General features: G+C 40.4%; 1 protein-coding gene across 3 annotated transcripts in view; it reads right to left on the bottom strand.

Moving 5' to 3' along the window:
• Positions 1 to 4,098: 4,098 nt before the first annotated feature.
• CIDEA (cell death inducing DFFA like effector a) overlaps positions 4,099 to 15,052 on the bottom strand; it is a 33,732-nt gene continuing 22,778 nt past the window's right edge. For all 3 annotated transcript variants that reach the window (XM_080378138.1, XM_080378139.1, XM_080378137.1), the window contains exons 2-6: positions 14,342 to 14,498; positions 14,009 to 14,155; positions 11,608 to 11,789; positions 7,863 to 8,427; positions 4,099 to 7,832 (exon numbers count right to left, since the gene is read on the bottom strand). In XM_080378138.1, coding sequence (XP_080234264.1) covers positions 8,292 to 8,427; positions 11,608 to 11,789; positions 14,009 to 14,155; positions 14,342 to 14,485 — 609 coding nt within the window. In that variant the 5' untranslated portion in view covers positions 14,486 to 14,498 and the 3' untranslated portion in view covers positions 4,099 to 7,832; positions 7,863 to 8,291. The remainder of the gene's footprint in view (positions 7,833 to 7,862; positions 8,428 to 11,607; positions 11,790 to 14,008; positions 14,156 to 14,341; positions 14,499 to 15,052) is intronic.

Below are 15,052 nucleotides of genomic sequence, written 5' to 3'. Positions count from 1 at the left end.
AGTGAATAATCCGTTTCACGGTCCGCTTGTTAAACAGTGTACTAGAATGCATGAGGATATGGGGTTACAATATATGTTGACTGCACAATTGAATGCCTTTGCTTTGCGGGAAGGGTGTGGAGACACAGTTGTTGCCTGCACATGGAAGATTTGCAGAAAGATACATCTCTGTTGTGTAAAATTATTTCATTGCGGTGTCTGTCCCTCCTTACTGAATAGGGACTTTATGTGGCCTCTATGATCTGTCAGGAATAGGGTGCAGCTCTAACTAATCAAAAGCTTTAATCTCAGGACCCCAGTATGGTCAGTGTGAAAGACAGTTATGCTAAAAATGCTACATAAACAAGGAGGCTGGCCATCTCTATATAAAAAGACTTTATATGAACTACAGATAGAGCAAGACAGTTACATTTGCTTAAACACCTGCCTTCCCCCCTCCCCCACGGGTCATTTAAGTATTTTTAGTTTGAATGTGGCCAAAGGGAATCTGAAAAAGGTGATAGAAGGCCACAACTGGAACAATGTAACAGTTTGCATGTGTAAAGCGGTCACCAGAGCAAGGCACAGAAAAATAGCAGAAGAAACTGAGTGCTTGAAGCTGGTGGCACCTAGGTAATGGCTCCAGACACAGAGAATGGTTTAGATGAAAGCAAACAAAAGCAGTGCAAGAAGTGCTGGGAGCTTCTAAGTGAAAAGCAGAATGTAGCAGTTGGAATTTTCTGGGGAAAGAAATTAAAAAACAAACACCAAAACCAACCACCAAAAGAAAAAAAAAACCAAACAAAAAAACCCAAACCCAAAAACCAACCCAAATACCCAACCCTTTGGAGAAGTAGAAGTCATGGAAACAAAACTGACTATTATCCATTAGATTACTACTTCCTTTAGTCATTGTTAATGCTGCTAGTGACAAAACCTGCTTTGTTTTCACTGATCACAACTCTTGTGAAAATTAAACACAGTATGATGTCAGGGCCAGGACATAGGAGGAATTGAGATAATTGTTTACTGAATTCAATGGTCACAGAAGCAAGACTGTACTTTTCTTATCTAGGTGAAATTCTGATCTCAATGTAGTTTGCAGAAAATGTTTATAATGGTGAAGAAAACCAGCTTGATCATCCCATCCAAAGATTAAGTGGCTTTTCTGGGAGACCAGAACAGCTAACTATTTGCAGCAACTGTTTAACAATTTCTGATTTCAGATGAAATGGGGTTATTGTTGAATAATCAATTGTCTCTGAAAACACATCAGTTATTCTGGAAGATAATGACTTTTGTTGGAAAGCTCGATCACTCAGGGAGTCAAGAGCAGATTAGAACAATATTCTGCAACTGTTTAGGCAGCTTTTCTAGACAACTTCCCCAAGTGGGCACAAAAGCAGGAAAGCTGCACCTGGGAGAGGGCCTAAATTAAGCAAATTTGGTTTGGGAATCACTGAAATGATGCCATTTGCACTCTAGCTTTTCAGGAATAAAACAGAGAATGCTGTAGACTTCAGTTTGTCTAGCTCAGTAAAAAAAATCATTAGCCCTTAAATAAGATTACTTATCATTTTCTTGCTTATTCTTTCCTGATTTTTGTGATGGGGAAGAGTATTTGAAAACACTACTTAATAGACAGCAGCATCAAACCAAGTCATGTACTTATGCATGGGAAGATACTTTGTAATTAGAAGTGCTTTTAACATAAAGGATTATGGACTCCACGGTTAATTACAAAATACATCAGAAATAATTATACCTAGCTTTAAGACTTTAAAGGACTTCTTAGATGTCTGAGATTTCTCTGGGTCTATAATAGACTACCTACATCATTAAGCTACTGTTTTCTTAAATGCAGTTGTCTGAGTATCTAAGCTTCTTTTTTTTTAACCACACAACAGAACCACAACCAACACTTGACAATAGTTATATTACTCAAGAAAAAAAAAACCCAAAACCTAATCTATACATAATGTATGCTAATTATTAAAGTAAACTTTGTATAAAACTGATGATGAATCAACTTTTTATGTTAGAACTGCATAGAATGCGTTATCCTGATTCTAGGCTCTAGTAAGACATACTGTATTTCTAGCGTTGCATTTCATTAGCTGTTTTATAAAACAACGGTACTATTTCAAGTGAAATAGTTTCTCTTTCAAGTGACAACATTTATTAATAAATATTCCTAACCAAATATATATTAGGAATGGGGCCTGCTATGAATGATTCAGACTGATGGGTGACCTTAAACAAACCGTGCTTAATATTGAGGTTAGTAAATAGTTTGTATCATGACAACTGAAAAGATGAACCTTGTCCTATGTATGACTGGATTTTGTCCCTGCAAACACAGCTGTGAAAAACCATTCAGAAAATACTCCAAAAGATTTTTTTCCAATTTTACTAGTCACCTATAACACAGACAGCTTGTTTTTTGCTTATTTTTACTTTTAGTGTTTTGTGCTTGTGTTGGGTTAACCTTGGCTGGCTGCCAGGTGCCCACCAAGCCAATCTATTACTCTGTCACCTCAACAGGACAAGGAGAGAAAATAAGATGAAAAAGCTTGTGGGTTGAGATAAAGACAGGGAGATCACTCACCAGTTACCAACACCAGCAAGAGAGATCGTACTCAGGGAAGATCAGTTTAATTTATTGTCAATTAAAAATAACATAGGATAGAGAGAAACAAAGACAACACTAAAACCACCTTCCCCTCCCACTTCTTCCCAAGCTCAACTTCATTCCATCATTCCCAAATCTTCTACCTCCTTCTCCAGGGCCCCAAGCAGCACAGGGGAATGATGGTCACAGTCAGTTCACAACAGTTCCTCTCTGCTGCTCTCCTCACACCTTTCCTCTGCTCTAGTGTGAACCCTTCCAACAGGACACAGTACTTCAGGAACTGCTCCAGTATGGGTCCTCTCCATGGAGTACAGCCCTTCAGCAGCAGACCCCTCCAGCGTGGGTCCCCCATGGGTCACAGGTCCTGCCAGAAAACCTGCTCCTGCATGGGCTTGTCTTGCCAGGAGTAGGGTCTCCATGGGCTGCAGTTTCCTTCAAGGCATGTCCATCTGCTGTAGCGTGGGATGCTCCATGGCCTGTAGCATGGATATCTTCTCTGGTGTGGTCCTCTGTGGGCTGCAGGGGAGCAACATGTTTCACAGTGGTCTTTACCACAGGCTGCAGGGGAAGCTCTGCTTTGGCACCTATAGCACCTCCTTCCCTTCCTTCTTTTTTGACCTTGTGTCTGCAGGGCTTTTTCACATTTTTCTCAGTCCTCTCTCGCAGCTGCTGCACAGCATTTAGTTTTTTACCCTGTCTTAAATATGCTTCCACAGAGGCACCACCAACTTGGTTGAGGGGCTCAGCTTTGGGGAATTTGGAGCCTGCTGGAAGCAGCTCTGTACCATGCAGAGGCAGCACCTGGTCCCTACTCATAGAAACCACTCCCACAGCATCCCTCCACCCCCGCAACTGCCAACACCTTGCCACTAAACCCACTATGCTGCCATTTTGTGCTTTTCCACAGCAAGAAATCAGACCTTGGCTTTCCCCCCAGAGGTGAAGTGCTCAGTACTCAAGTTCTGAAAAACTGTCCATTAAGCCAAGTACAGGATGTACTTACTAGCTAGAAATGCACTAGACTGAGCACACTGAAGACTAAGGTAATCCTGAACTAGACAAACCTAATATTTCACTAAAGTCGTATTTCCCTGCAATCAACTGTGTACTACTGTATCTGTAGGTAAATGACTATAGGGAGTTTTCATGAGGCATTAGAAAGAGAGGTCCTTGATCCTTACAGTATTTGGTGAAAACCAAAGGTTGCTGAAGCCTTCTTTCTCCTGTACTCAGTAGTTTGTAGTCTTTTGCCATTTTGGTAAAAGATGGAAAGCATTCCTTTTGTAGGAAAGGAAACAGTTTGCAGGGTTTCTCTGAGGCCAGAAACTGAGTCAGCAGTAAAGAGTTAAGAGTTCAGAGCCATGTAATAGTATCCAGTTACTTCACTGCTGCAGTGCAGCATTTGGAAACTGACTGTGCCAGACCATAGGTCCATCAGCATCTATGATTTCAGGAATAAGTTATTCAGGAAATTAACAGAGACAACATCCAAAGCCACCATTTGATTTTATTTATTCATTCATGGACAGTGTTTCTTATAATTGGCACCACACATCAGAAAAATATTGCCATCACTGACAATTCTCACCCATTTCAATTTTCATAGCAAGTTAAACAACTGATCTTGAAAATTGTGAAGTGGTAAAATACTATCTTTTCCCTTAGCAAAATAGCAATCCTCATGTATATAAATGTCTTCACTGCATATATTGCAAGGTAAGGTAGAGAAAGCAGTGATTAACTCTAAACCCCTCAAGGATACTAATACATAACTGAAGCTGTTAATCACATTAATACCTTCAGCAAAACTTGAGGCATCAAGTAAAAAATATACTTTGGTTTTAAAGTTTTTTGTTTTTAAGGAAGCTTGTGCCTTTAGTTCAAGTCCTATCTCAGGAAGCAGCATGCTGAAATGATTTAGAGTTATAATTCTAGTCATTTACAAGTGATCAAATGTAGTTATCTTCACAGTTAATATTCAGACTTACAAATATTTCCTAAGTTGTTAACACTTCTCTACTCACTGTACTGAAAAAAAACTTTCAGCTCAAAGTCCCATTTTCCTTTCTTTACCCTTCCCTTCTCTGTAGGGAAGGTATTCAGGATGTTTCCTAGGGCATATTCTAAATTGTTTAAGGAATTCAGACCCTGCCTTTTCCTCTCCCTCTGTACAGAAAAGCTTTAATTCTATTCCTCCTGAAAGAATAGGAAGGTGCAAGAAAGCAACAGCTTTGTCGATTTATGAAAGGAAGGAAATGAAATAATGATAAATTGCAAACAAAAGCTACTAGATTCTTCATTCTAGTCATAAAGACAGCAACTTTGTTTTGCCTGCAAAGCATGAACTGTGCCTGAGTCAACAAGAGAGTACTTCAGTGAAAATTCCTTTTTTGGTAACTAGAGAGTATGACTTGGTGCATTGTTAGTAAGTGATGCAAAGCAACAGGCAAAAAGGGTCACCACTGCAAACCAGGAGGCAGTAAACATGTTTCACACCTTCAAGCAATCACTGCTACCAACTGACTGCAACAGTAACAAGTGCAGATTAACAGAGTTTACTGAAAAACAAATTAAAGCCGAAAACGTCAACTAGAAAAGTTAGCTTCTTCTCTACATACCTGCAGTTAAAAGCCTATGCTTTTAGTTTTTCCTGTGTCTTGCTAGATATTGTATGCTACTTTTATATAATTTTATGAAAGATAAATAATGTTGAAGTTGTTCTTTTCTGTGTACCACATACAGCTGAAGTAAAAGCTATGCTTCCTAAACAGTCTGTAAAAAAAAAAAAAAAAAGTCAAACTGGTTGCAACTCTGAGAATGAAACTCCACTAGTCTGACCCACAGCCAAAACTTTATCTCTGGAATGAAGCTGGTATAGTAGCAAATACCGCCCACCCAAATACTGAGCCTGTGGCAAAGCCCCGATTCAGAAGCAATGAAACATTTGACACTTACAGCTTCCAAGACACTTCTCCCATTTTGAGAAAATATCAAAGCTGAGTTACTTTGTTCCACTGTTTGCATTTTGAATTAGAGGGAGATGCTCTGAGGCAGAGACCTTGCACCTCACATGTCCTTCAGCAGCTCAAGTGCTAAGCTGTTAAAGAAGCTGCCTAAAAACATTGCAAGTTCATACCAAGCTAGCATTTTAGATCACACCAGTTTCTCTGATAGGACCACTGGAAACCACAGAATGTTAGTTCTGTAACAATCGCCCCAGCTATAAAAGGCTGGAATTTGAGATCTGCATAGTTAAGACTTGCAAAAGCTTTTGTATTATAGATGTTGAAGAGACAATTCACACAAAGTAATACTGAACTATGCAAGTTGTTGAGGTTTTTTAATGTTAGCAACATAAATATTTTTAGGACCATTACATGGAGTTGCTTTCATGAGGTGGGTTTGTTTTAACAGAGTAAGTAGTCATTAAAAACTGAAAGAATTAATGACAAACTCCTTGCACTGCAACAGTTAAATGCAATTTCTTGATAGGGGCAGAAAGACTTTGGCCTACAGTTATCATGGCAAAAATAGAGGCGTGTGTGTAAGGTGTCAAGAACAATACAGATGAAGTATAAACCTTCCATTTTAATATAAACTCTCTCACTGCTCAAAATAGTTTTTCTTCTGAAGGAAACCTGACAGTTCTGCAAGCTACAGGCATTCTTCCCTGTGAGAAATTAGGAAAGAACCAGTCCTCCCCTTGTCTCAGGCAGTGTGCCCTCCCACCTTCTCCAGCAAACACTCAGAAGTAGATGGGAAACAACAAAAATCAGGAAAAAAAAATCTAAGGGTTTTCTTAGCTGTCTACTTATTTTTAATACCATTACTGAAAAGACAGGCAGAGACCTACTGAATTTGTGTCCATCAGCCCCTTTAACACAGGGATTTGGGCTGCTTTTCATCACAAGAGTGATTTGAAAGATACAACACCAGCTGGCTAAGTCACATCCACAAAGAGAAGGTAAAAATAAGCACATGAAGGTAAAATTTGCAGATAAAAGCAAAAACAACATTGCCACATACTAGTGACATTTGAAGTGAACAGACCACTGACAGATCAGAATAATTCCCGCTGACCATAACACTTGGTCTTTTCAGTCTACCTGTTTCTCTTTCAGCAGATTAGGTTTTCCTCCAACTGATCAGTGCAGTTGATGCACATAGCTAATGGATTCCCATCTCAGGAAAGGCATGGTAAGCACTGTGAGGTCCACACTGGTCTTTCCCTTTCATTCCCACTACTTTCTTCCCCTGCCCCACTTGTTCACTGGCACCAGAGCTTTTCCTCCTAGGTGACACCTGCTGTCAGGTCAGACACATTTACCTGTATCTGCCATCTCCTTAACAGCTTTCAGTCTTAAGCAAGACTATAACAACTTACTAAAATTCTTCATGAGCAAACAAATGGAAACCTCAAAAGCCACACCTAGGAACAATCAAAGCCGGGCTTTTTCCCTTCAGCAATGGGAGTTTGTATTTTGATGCAAGATGCCTAACACTGCTCATTTTCCAGTTTTCTACCCTATTGAACAAAGTTTACTGGAAGCTGGCCACACTAGCAGTTTGCTAAACTGTAGAAAACATTACGGACCATTCTACCTAAAGATTAAAAACTTTTCCCTTTAATATAGCTTGTCTTGGGAGACTATCAAAACACAGATACCCAGTTTAGAACATACGTATGTCACACAAGACTAGCTGGTGTCCTGCTGCTCTCCCCTGAACACAGGGGCATCAAAATCCAGCATCTCTTACATGTACCTCAAGTACAACTTGGGATGTAGTGTCATCTTGTGACTGAACAGTAAAAACCTCAAGAAGTGATTGTTTAATCCCTGAAGGAAGCTTCAGCAGGTTGCTTGTAAGCCATATTAATGAAACTATGGCAAGTTATTCATTATTTCAGGCAGAACTGGATATGAGAGCCATTAAATATATCAGGTTCTTCAACTGGTATCAGCTACACTAACCTGAACTTTCTGTAGATTTGAAGAAAAATATAGAGATATAATGAAATGTTGTTAGTTGTTTTAAGGGAAACAAGGCTAAGTTTTAAGCTTCTGCTTAGTAGTTGTACTTTCTCCAACCAGACTTCATGAAAGTAGTCAGTTACTGGACCAAGATTCAGTTGTATTGTGTAGTTCTATTATTAGCAGGAGTAAATAAGTACACTTCACCCTTCTGTACCCTAATACCAGTTGGACACCAATTTGTATTTCTTCCCTTCTTTGTATTTGTATTTGGGCACTGTTAAGGATTAAAACAAAAAACCCACAGTGCCTCCACCTTACAGCCCAGTCCATTCAGAAGGCAAGCAGACAGCCACGAAAAACACCCCATTCAAACTACATTTTGATCAATGCAAGAAATATTCCACTAGTTACAAAGCATGCAATTTCTAAGTATACTTAGTCTCCATTTGGTGTTGCTGGGGCAAAAACCTGCCCTCTCTCCTTCTGCCAAATTCTCAGACATTAGGCACCCATCCTCTTGCTGTGTTAAGAGCCTGTGAACACCCAATACTTATTTTAGGACTAAGGCCTACAAGCATTCCCAAATGGGAAAAATGTTAGTTCACATCAGTGGACATCCCCCTACTATAACATCATTACAATCAAAACTGGGCAAGAAAATGTCTAAGCAAAAGGATCCGGTATCAGAAGTGCAGCTGTGCTCACTACTGCCGCCTTGATGTTGTTGTACATGCGCCATCTTCATCATATTCACCCATCAACTGCAACATATATGTTCCAGTATAGAGAAGAAACTGTCCAGTTATTTGTGCTGCATGGGACATCATCTGAAGCATCTTCCTAGAAAAAAAAAACAAACCAAAAATCAGTATCAGGATGACATTACCCCTTTCTCCCCACCCACAACACCTTTAGGATGAATTAGGTAGATATATTTAAAACTCTCATTCCTTCTCACTTCTCAGAAGCTAGTAGTTTTTGTACCATCATTAGAAAAAAATACTTGTGGCCACTGATGAAAACCATTGACATGTTGGCAGAATCAGAAAACACATTTAACAGAGCAGGCTGTCATCTTGTTAGCCATTTACAGGCCTTCTGCAAAGACATCACTAAAACTACTAGAGCACCACTGAAGACAACTTTGCCTGACAGCCCAGCAGCATTCCTGCAGCATGAATCCACCTCATGTTTCACTTTTAGGCCATTTACTAATATAACACTGCCAGCATCCCCAAGCTACAGATCAAAGTTGATTAGATCTGAAGCTGAGCAATCACATTACAGTGGATGCCCAGCAGCAAAACAAGTGAAGCCAGGCAAATTAATGCTGTCCAAGCTGCAAGCCTTAAGAATTCTCAGTTCACAGCTATTCTATTTTTTTAAAGATTTAGGAAGTACCAGCATTCAAATACATAATACCGTGTAAGAATCAGTACAGATCCATAAACTAAGATCACGTGCTTACATCAGAGGTCTACCATATAAGCTGCAGATCACTGCAGGACTGTAGAGGAAAAGAGATCATTGTATTTGGATGGTCATTTATTCAACTTATAGCTGTGTCTTCCTCCCATTCTCCAAGAAACAACAGGGACATCAGTACCAAGAGCTATATATTCAAGCCTCATCCCCCAGAAGTTAAGTGGGCCCTCACAAGTATGAAGCTGAGACTTTGGGGAAGTGGCACAAGAACTGGAACCATTCCAAAAGTGGAAAGGGAACAGTTCCTGAAGATGCAGGAATCACACCAGCATTCCTCTTCTGCAAAAAAAAGGGGGAAGATAATCTTAATTCTTGTCTGAGAAAACATGCAGCTGTGAACCCTCTGCTACTACTTACTTCTCCTTTGAGCTCTAACAGAGAAGGCAAAGTCTTCTTCTTAAACATTAATTACACCCCCCGTGATGAAAGAAGGTTTGCAGTCAAAATCTGATGCTTCAAAAGAGCAGAACACCTTGTACTCAGAGCCTGGGAAGCCTTTGAAAAGCACTGTACCCTTATTTGTGCTTCCCACACGTGCCATTTCAGTATGTCCTTTCCTCCACCAGACAGCACAGGCCAAAGAGCTTTACAGTTGTAAGGAAAGCTGCACCTGGTACCCAGTACCCAGCTTTTGAGCAGCTGCAGTGTGTCACTTGCACACCAGAGCAGTTGTCACTTAAGCCATGGAGCAAGTTATTTGTTGAACTGGACATTCAATCCTTCAGTTGGACACTACAGGGAGAAACCATTAGGGGAAATACACTAACCAGGATCTGGCAAGCTTTGAGCCCCTCCCACCAATGAACAACTGCAGTGTTTTACAGTCCCTTCCCTTCACACTCTGCAAGCAGGCTCAGGGAGAGGGCAGAGTTAATTTGGAACTCATTAGCAGAGGGACTACAAGAACCTAACATTGTCTCCAGTTTCAACAGCAAGTTGAGACAGGCCACCTCACTGTTGTGTTCAAGAGTACCCAAGGTTATCTCTTCTGTCACCCCTGTTTTTCCTAGCTGACTATTTTCCCAACCTGACCCTGGCACTTCTTACAGCTCAACTCTAACATAACAGTACTTCCAAAAGAACTCCACAGCTACTTCAGCTGTTTGCCGGCACCACTTCTTTCTCACCAGCTGCCCTGTGTTGGCAGGGAGACAGAACTGTCACTTCAAACTCTCCTTAGCAGTGCAAGTTACAGTGCTGATACTCATCTCCATAGTAGATAGCCAGAACTCAAAATTTGTTCTGGCCCAAGAGACCTGACAAACATAGGAACTAGATCAGTGCAGCTGTTCAAGGGTAAACCTTTGCTTTGAAGAAAGGCTAAGGAAGTCATTGGTACAGGAAGGCATAGTATATAGTAGCTGGATAATCACTGCAGCACGAGTCTCATTTATGATCACACCAGCTGTAGCCTGAAAGATTAAGCAAGGGACCACCTAAGCAGAGTGGAAGAGGTCAGTCAGGCCAAAAGACAGGGAACAAGATTAGCATTACAATACTTAATACCTGCATCATGAGACAAGGAACTATTTGAAGACTTCAAACTAAAGACTACAAGTTGCTCAGAGGAAGTGAAAGCCTCACTTTTGGCATGTACATCTGTTTGTTCTGTACAGGCAGATCTGTTCCTCAAGTATTGAGATGCAGCAACACTACACTGTTGTGTCTCAACTAGAATTTGGAAGGTCTGAGAGAGAAATTCAGGGCTGCAGCTTAAACACTTGTCAACATATGGCACCTTTGGGAAGGTGTTTGAACTTACAAGTTTTCTTCAACCAGGGTAGGACACAGCTGGCTTTGACAAGGCACAGACTTTCAACACACTGTTGAAAGCAGTGAAAAGGACAGGTATTATTCTGCCCCTGCATAACACAGCATTTCCCAACAGCCAGTTCTATCAAACTTGCAACGCACCACAGATTAGTCCTGCACGAGACAGTGGGCCTTGATAGGCTCTGTTAGTTTGCTTAGAGAACAGCTAGCTTGAAACAGTGACATCAGTCTTACTACAGACAACAAATTCACATTAAGACATTTAGACTATGTCATCTCTCTTCCATTTTCCTTTGCTTCCATGTAGCTCAGGTGGTGAATTTGGCAGCCAGGTATTGAAAAGCCTGAGCAAGCTTTAAGATCTCTTGGCATTAGATCTCAAATTCCTTTCATTTCATCCCTTTGAAGTCCCCCCTTCAAAGAGTCCAATGCTTCTTCCTCAGTTTCCTGTGTTCTTCAAACGAGTCAGAGAAATCTGGGGAAATTCTCTCAGGAAAATAAAGACTGTACCTAAACCTCTGCAGTAAACACAATCTGACAAGATTTTTGCCTTGGAGGAAATTTAAGATTCCACCATAAAAAGCTATGGTAAGTCTTTTACAAGTCAGCTATCCACCTTACAAAGGAAGATTCAGCATATTAGCCAGTATGTAAGAATTAGTAAAAATACCAAGTTTATAAATACACCTACTTCACAGAAGCAATAAGCAAACACAGATTTTATATTAATGCATACACCTGATCCATAGTGGAAACACTTACCGCAATATGCTTTTTGCTCCCATACATTTGATATCATATGAGACAGAGTAAATCTCGTAAAAGGTTGCCTTGATGTTTAAGCAGCCAATAAAATCCTTAGGGTTCAGCTTGTACAGATCAAACGTGATGTTAGCTACTCCCATTTTCTTCTTTTGTCTCACAGCAGCAACTCCATTTCTAGTCTAATTTAAAAAGAGGGAACAACAGTTTTTACCATGAACCAAAGTGAAATTAAGTGAAACAATCATTAACAGCGCAGCTCTTTAGAAAGAGCTTGCTTATTCCAGTCTTGGGGCTAGCTCTTGATCAATTCTAAACCAAAATTAAAGAGCATTAGCACAGAGGAAAAAAAAAAGTGTATAGTTTATATAATTTTGTTCAAGTCTTGACCAGGCTTCTGAGGCTATTCCAAACAGACACAGAAGTTCTAGAGTGACATAGCACCTCCTGAATATTTCTTTCCTGAGTTCTTTCTTCAGATATACTGAAGCCACAGGTAATGTGTTCCTGCCGTTTAAGTATCCTGGTATGTTCCAGTTGCCAGCTCATGTAGCACAGTTAATCTGTACTGAAACGGGCCACCAAACAACTAGGATGACATTAGGTTCCTCTGCTTACAAAGGAATACAATACTGATGAGAACTCTTTAGAGACAGCTGCAAAGATGACACCTGTGAAAAGTCAGGTCCAGACTTCAAATCCTGGCTCTTAACATTTCTCTTTCTTCCTACTAAAGTAGTAAGATGGGGAGGGAACCACTACTGATTAGGCCTGGGGTTTAATACTGAGTTTAAGAGAAAAAGCAAAGGAAGAGGAACATGGAAAGTCATCTTCCACCTTAAATCCAAGCCTCCTTTATTGAAAGCAGGACTTGTCTGCTTCAGGGCTGACAGTGAGGCTTTCAGGATCACTTGCTTCAAGAAAATGGTAAAGACAAACCATATTTATAGAGACATCTAGTGGGTAGATGGGATACTCTGTCTGCTCAGCGTGTTGTGCTCAAGGTTAACCACTTGGCAGCTGCCAAGCTGTTTTTTGCATGCTAAATGAAGCAATAAAGTTGTGTAAGACTTTTTGTACTTGTCACCCCAGCACTCAGACAGTGCCATGATAAGTCAGACCAAGTTAAACACTGTAGTATATCATTAGCCAGCAATTTTATGCCTGTTTTACTTTGATAGCCTCTGAGCTCCAGCAAAAGGGCCCCCTATCAATAACAGTTTTGGATATGTACAAGTAGCTGGCATTCTTGGTAGCATGTGTGTCATGTCCCTCCCATCCCACCCACGCCCACTAGCACCCAGAATATTTGGATAAAGCACGATAGCGCTTGTGCTACAACTTCAGTGATTTGTGAAGCTGCAGCAGTCCTCCTGCTGTCATTCAGCACAACCTGAAGAGGGGGCAACGTTCAAACTTGTTCTGCTGCCATGTCAGACAGGACACAGGGCAGAGAGGAAAGGAGCAACGTGGAGTCATACTCTGGCTGCAACTTTTATTCTGGTTTTGGAGCTCGTGGCCCAGATGCAGCAGGTTGATAAACCAGTGAGGTATCTTGGGGAAAAATATGCAAACTGCCCACACCACAGCAGGAGACTGTGAGAACAGGGCCACACAATTGAGCCATCTGTGTACAAACAGAAAAATGGTAGACCTGCCTACAGCTCCTCAGCTAGCTCTGCACCTGGTAGAAGAAATTTTAATGCTAGCTTTCCAGAAACAACTATCCTATGGAAAGACAATTAGGAATTTGACTATCTTATTAACATTAATAGATGGCTATTCCCCCCCCCCAGAACCACAAATTGAACACTAAGTTGATACAATCAGAAGGCTAAAGCTAGCCAGTCTTAATGGCTCTTAAAAATATCTTGAAGCATGTAGATTAACATTAGGTTTTAATGACATCTTTCAGCTGTTTCCAAGATTAAACACAGGCATTTTTCTAACCTTCACTAAACCATTACTGCATTCAAAAGGCAAAACTTGTTTTACATGACTTAATTTTGGTATTTCCCCCCCTAAAAAAAGCTAATCTTTAAAAGACATCATGTTTTTTACTTCACGCAGTCAAAGTCCTTATTTTCTTTATGTTACAAAAAGGCTCAAAACCAATGTTATTTCTGAAGCTCTCCAAAAGCAGCGGATTTTCCCTGTAATTCTTTTCCATTGTAATGTTTCATTTCAATTCTTGGCAGATTTTTGCCAATAGTTCTATGTCCAAACAAGGGACAATAAAAAAGAACTTGATTTGTCCTCCAGGAAAGCTTAGCAAGGAGTTGATACCTTGCCTTCTTCAAGGGAAGTTTTTTTCCTCTTCCCTCTTTCCAACAATTACAGCGGCCACAGGCATTCTTCCATACACTTCTATCAAAGTGAGAGAGAGGTAGTCAACACTTACTTGGGTCCATTTCTGTCCTTTTTCTAGAACCATGAAGTGTGTATTATCATCCAGGGACTTGAAGAACTCCTCTGTGTCCACAACTGTGCCATCTTCCTCCAGAACCAGAGTAACTATCCCAGCAGATATAAGGAAGGCATCTAAAGTCTGCAAAAAACCAGTAGACTTTAGCATTCAAAAAAGGGCCATCATTTCATATTAAGACTGGCTTATCTGACATTCTCCTGAACTTCCCAAGTAATGATTTTTAGAAGAACAAGAGTCTGTGTGTTGCCTTTCTGGGATACTGTACTTCATTATAAGTTTCATCCAGAGTAGGAATGTTTGCTATACCTTGCTGATGAGCTCTTGTAGACTGCTTGCAACAATTCCTTTCCGGCTGCTTCTGGAGGCATTTGATACGCGGAAGGGTCGCCCTGCAGGCATGAGAGAAGGGAACAGGGTCTGTTTTGTTACTGCTCCCACAGATGCTCCCATGGATACCAAAGATCTACAACAAATAAAAATTCAGCATAGTTATAAAAATAGTCATGTCAAGTACTGTGAGAAGCAGGACTGTTGAGTTCATTGATGTAAGCACGTTATACAAGTAATTCACAGGTCACATTAGACTCATGGAACTTGCTTTCAAAACTAAATACTACATAGCCCTACAGGCATATATCTAAACTTCCTTTTGCCAGTGACATTTGAAAACACTTCTAAAATTAAGAACGTTTCAAGCAGATGTGGGCTACCCCTAGCTCAACTGATGTCAAGGTCATGGTTACAGTGAGGCTGACAGGTTTTAACACTGAATTAGAAAGGCAGCAGCTCTTGCTGCATTCAGCCACTTAGGTCATTCTCTTTACCTGCAAGAGAAGCACTCAATGAGATAACACACAAGACTACTTTCAGCTAGTTGAAGAAATGAGTTTGCTTTAGGAAACTGAGCATATTACCCAAATTCAAACCACCTTGCATCAGAATGCAAGCGGAGCTTTTTGATACAGTTATGCTTGACTTTCAAACAGCCAAGTTGTTTATCTTTTAAATAGTATCTAC

This window comes from Falco punctatus (genome assembly GCF_963210335.1).
Source record: "Falco punctatus genome assembly, chromosome: 3".
In the NCBI taxonomy this organism is placed as follows: Eukaryota; Metazoa; Chordata; class Aves; order Falconiformes; family Falconidae; genus Falco; species Falco punctatus.
Note: the sequence above shows the minus strand (reverse complement) of the source record. Positions and strands in the feature narration are given on the sequence as shown.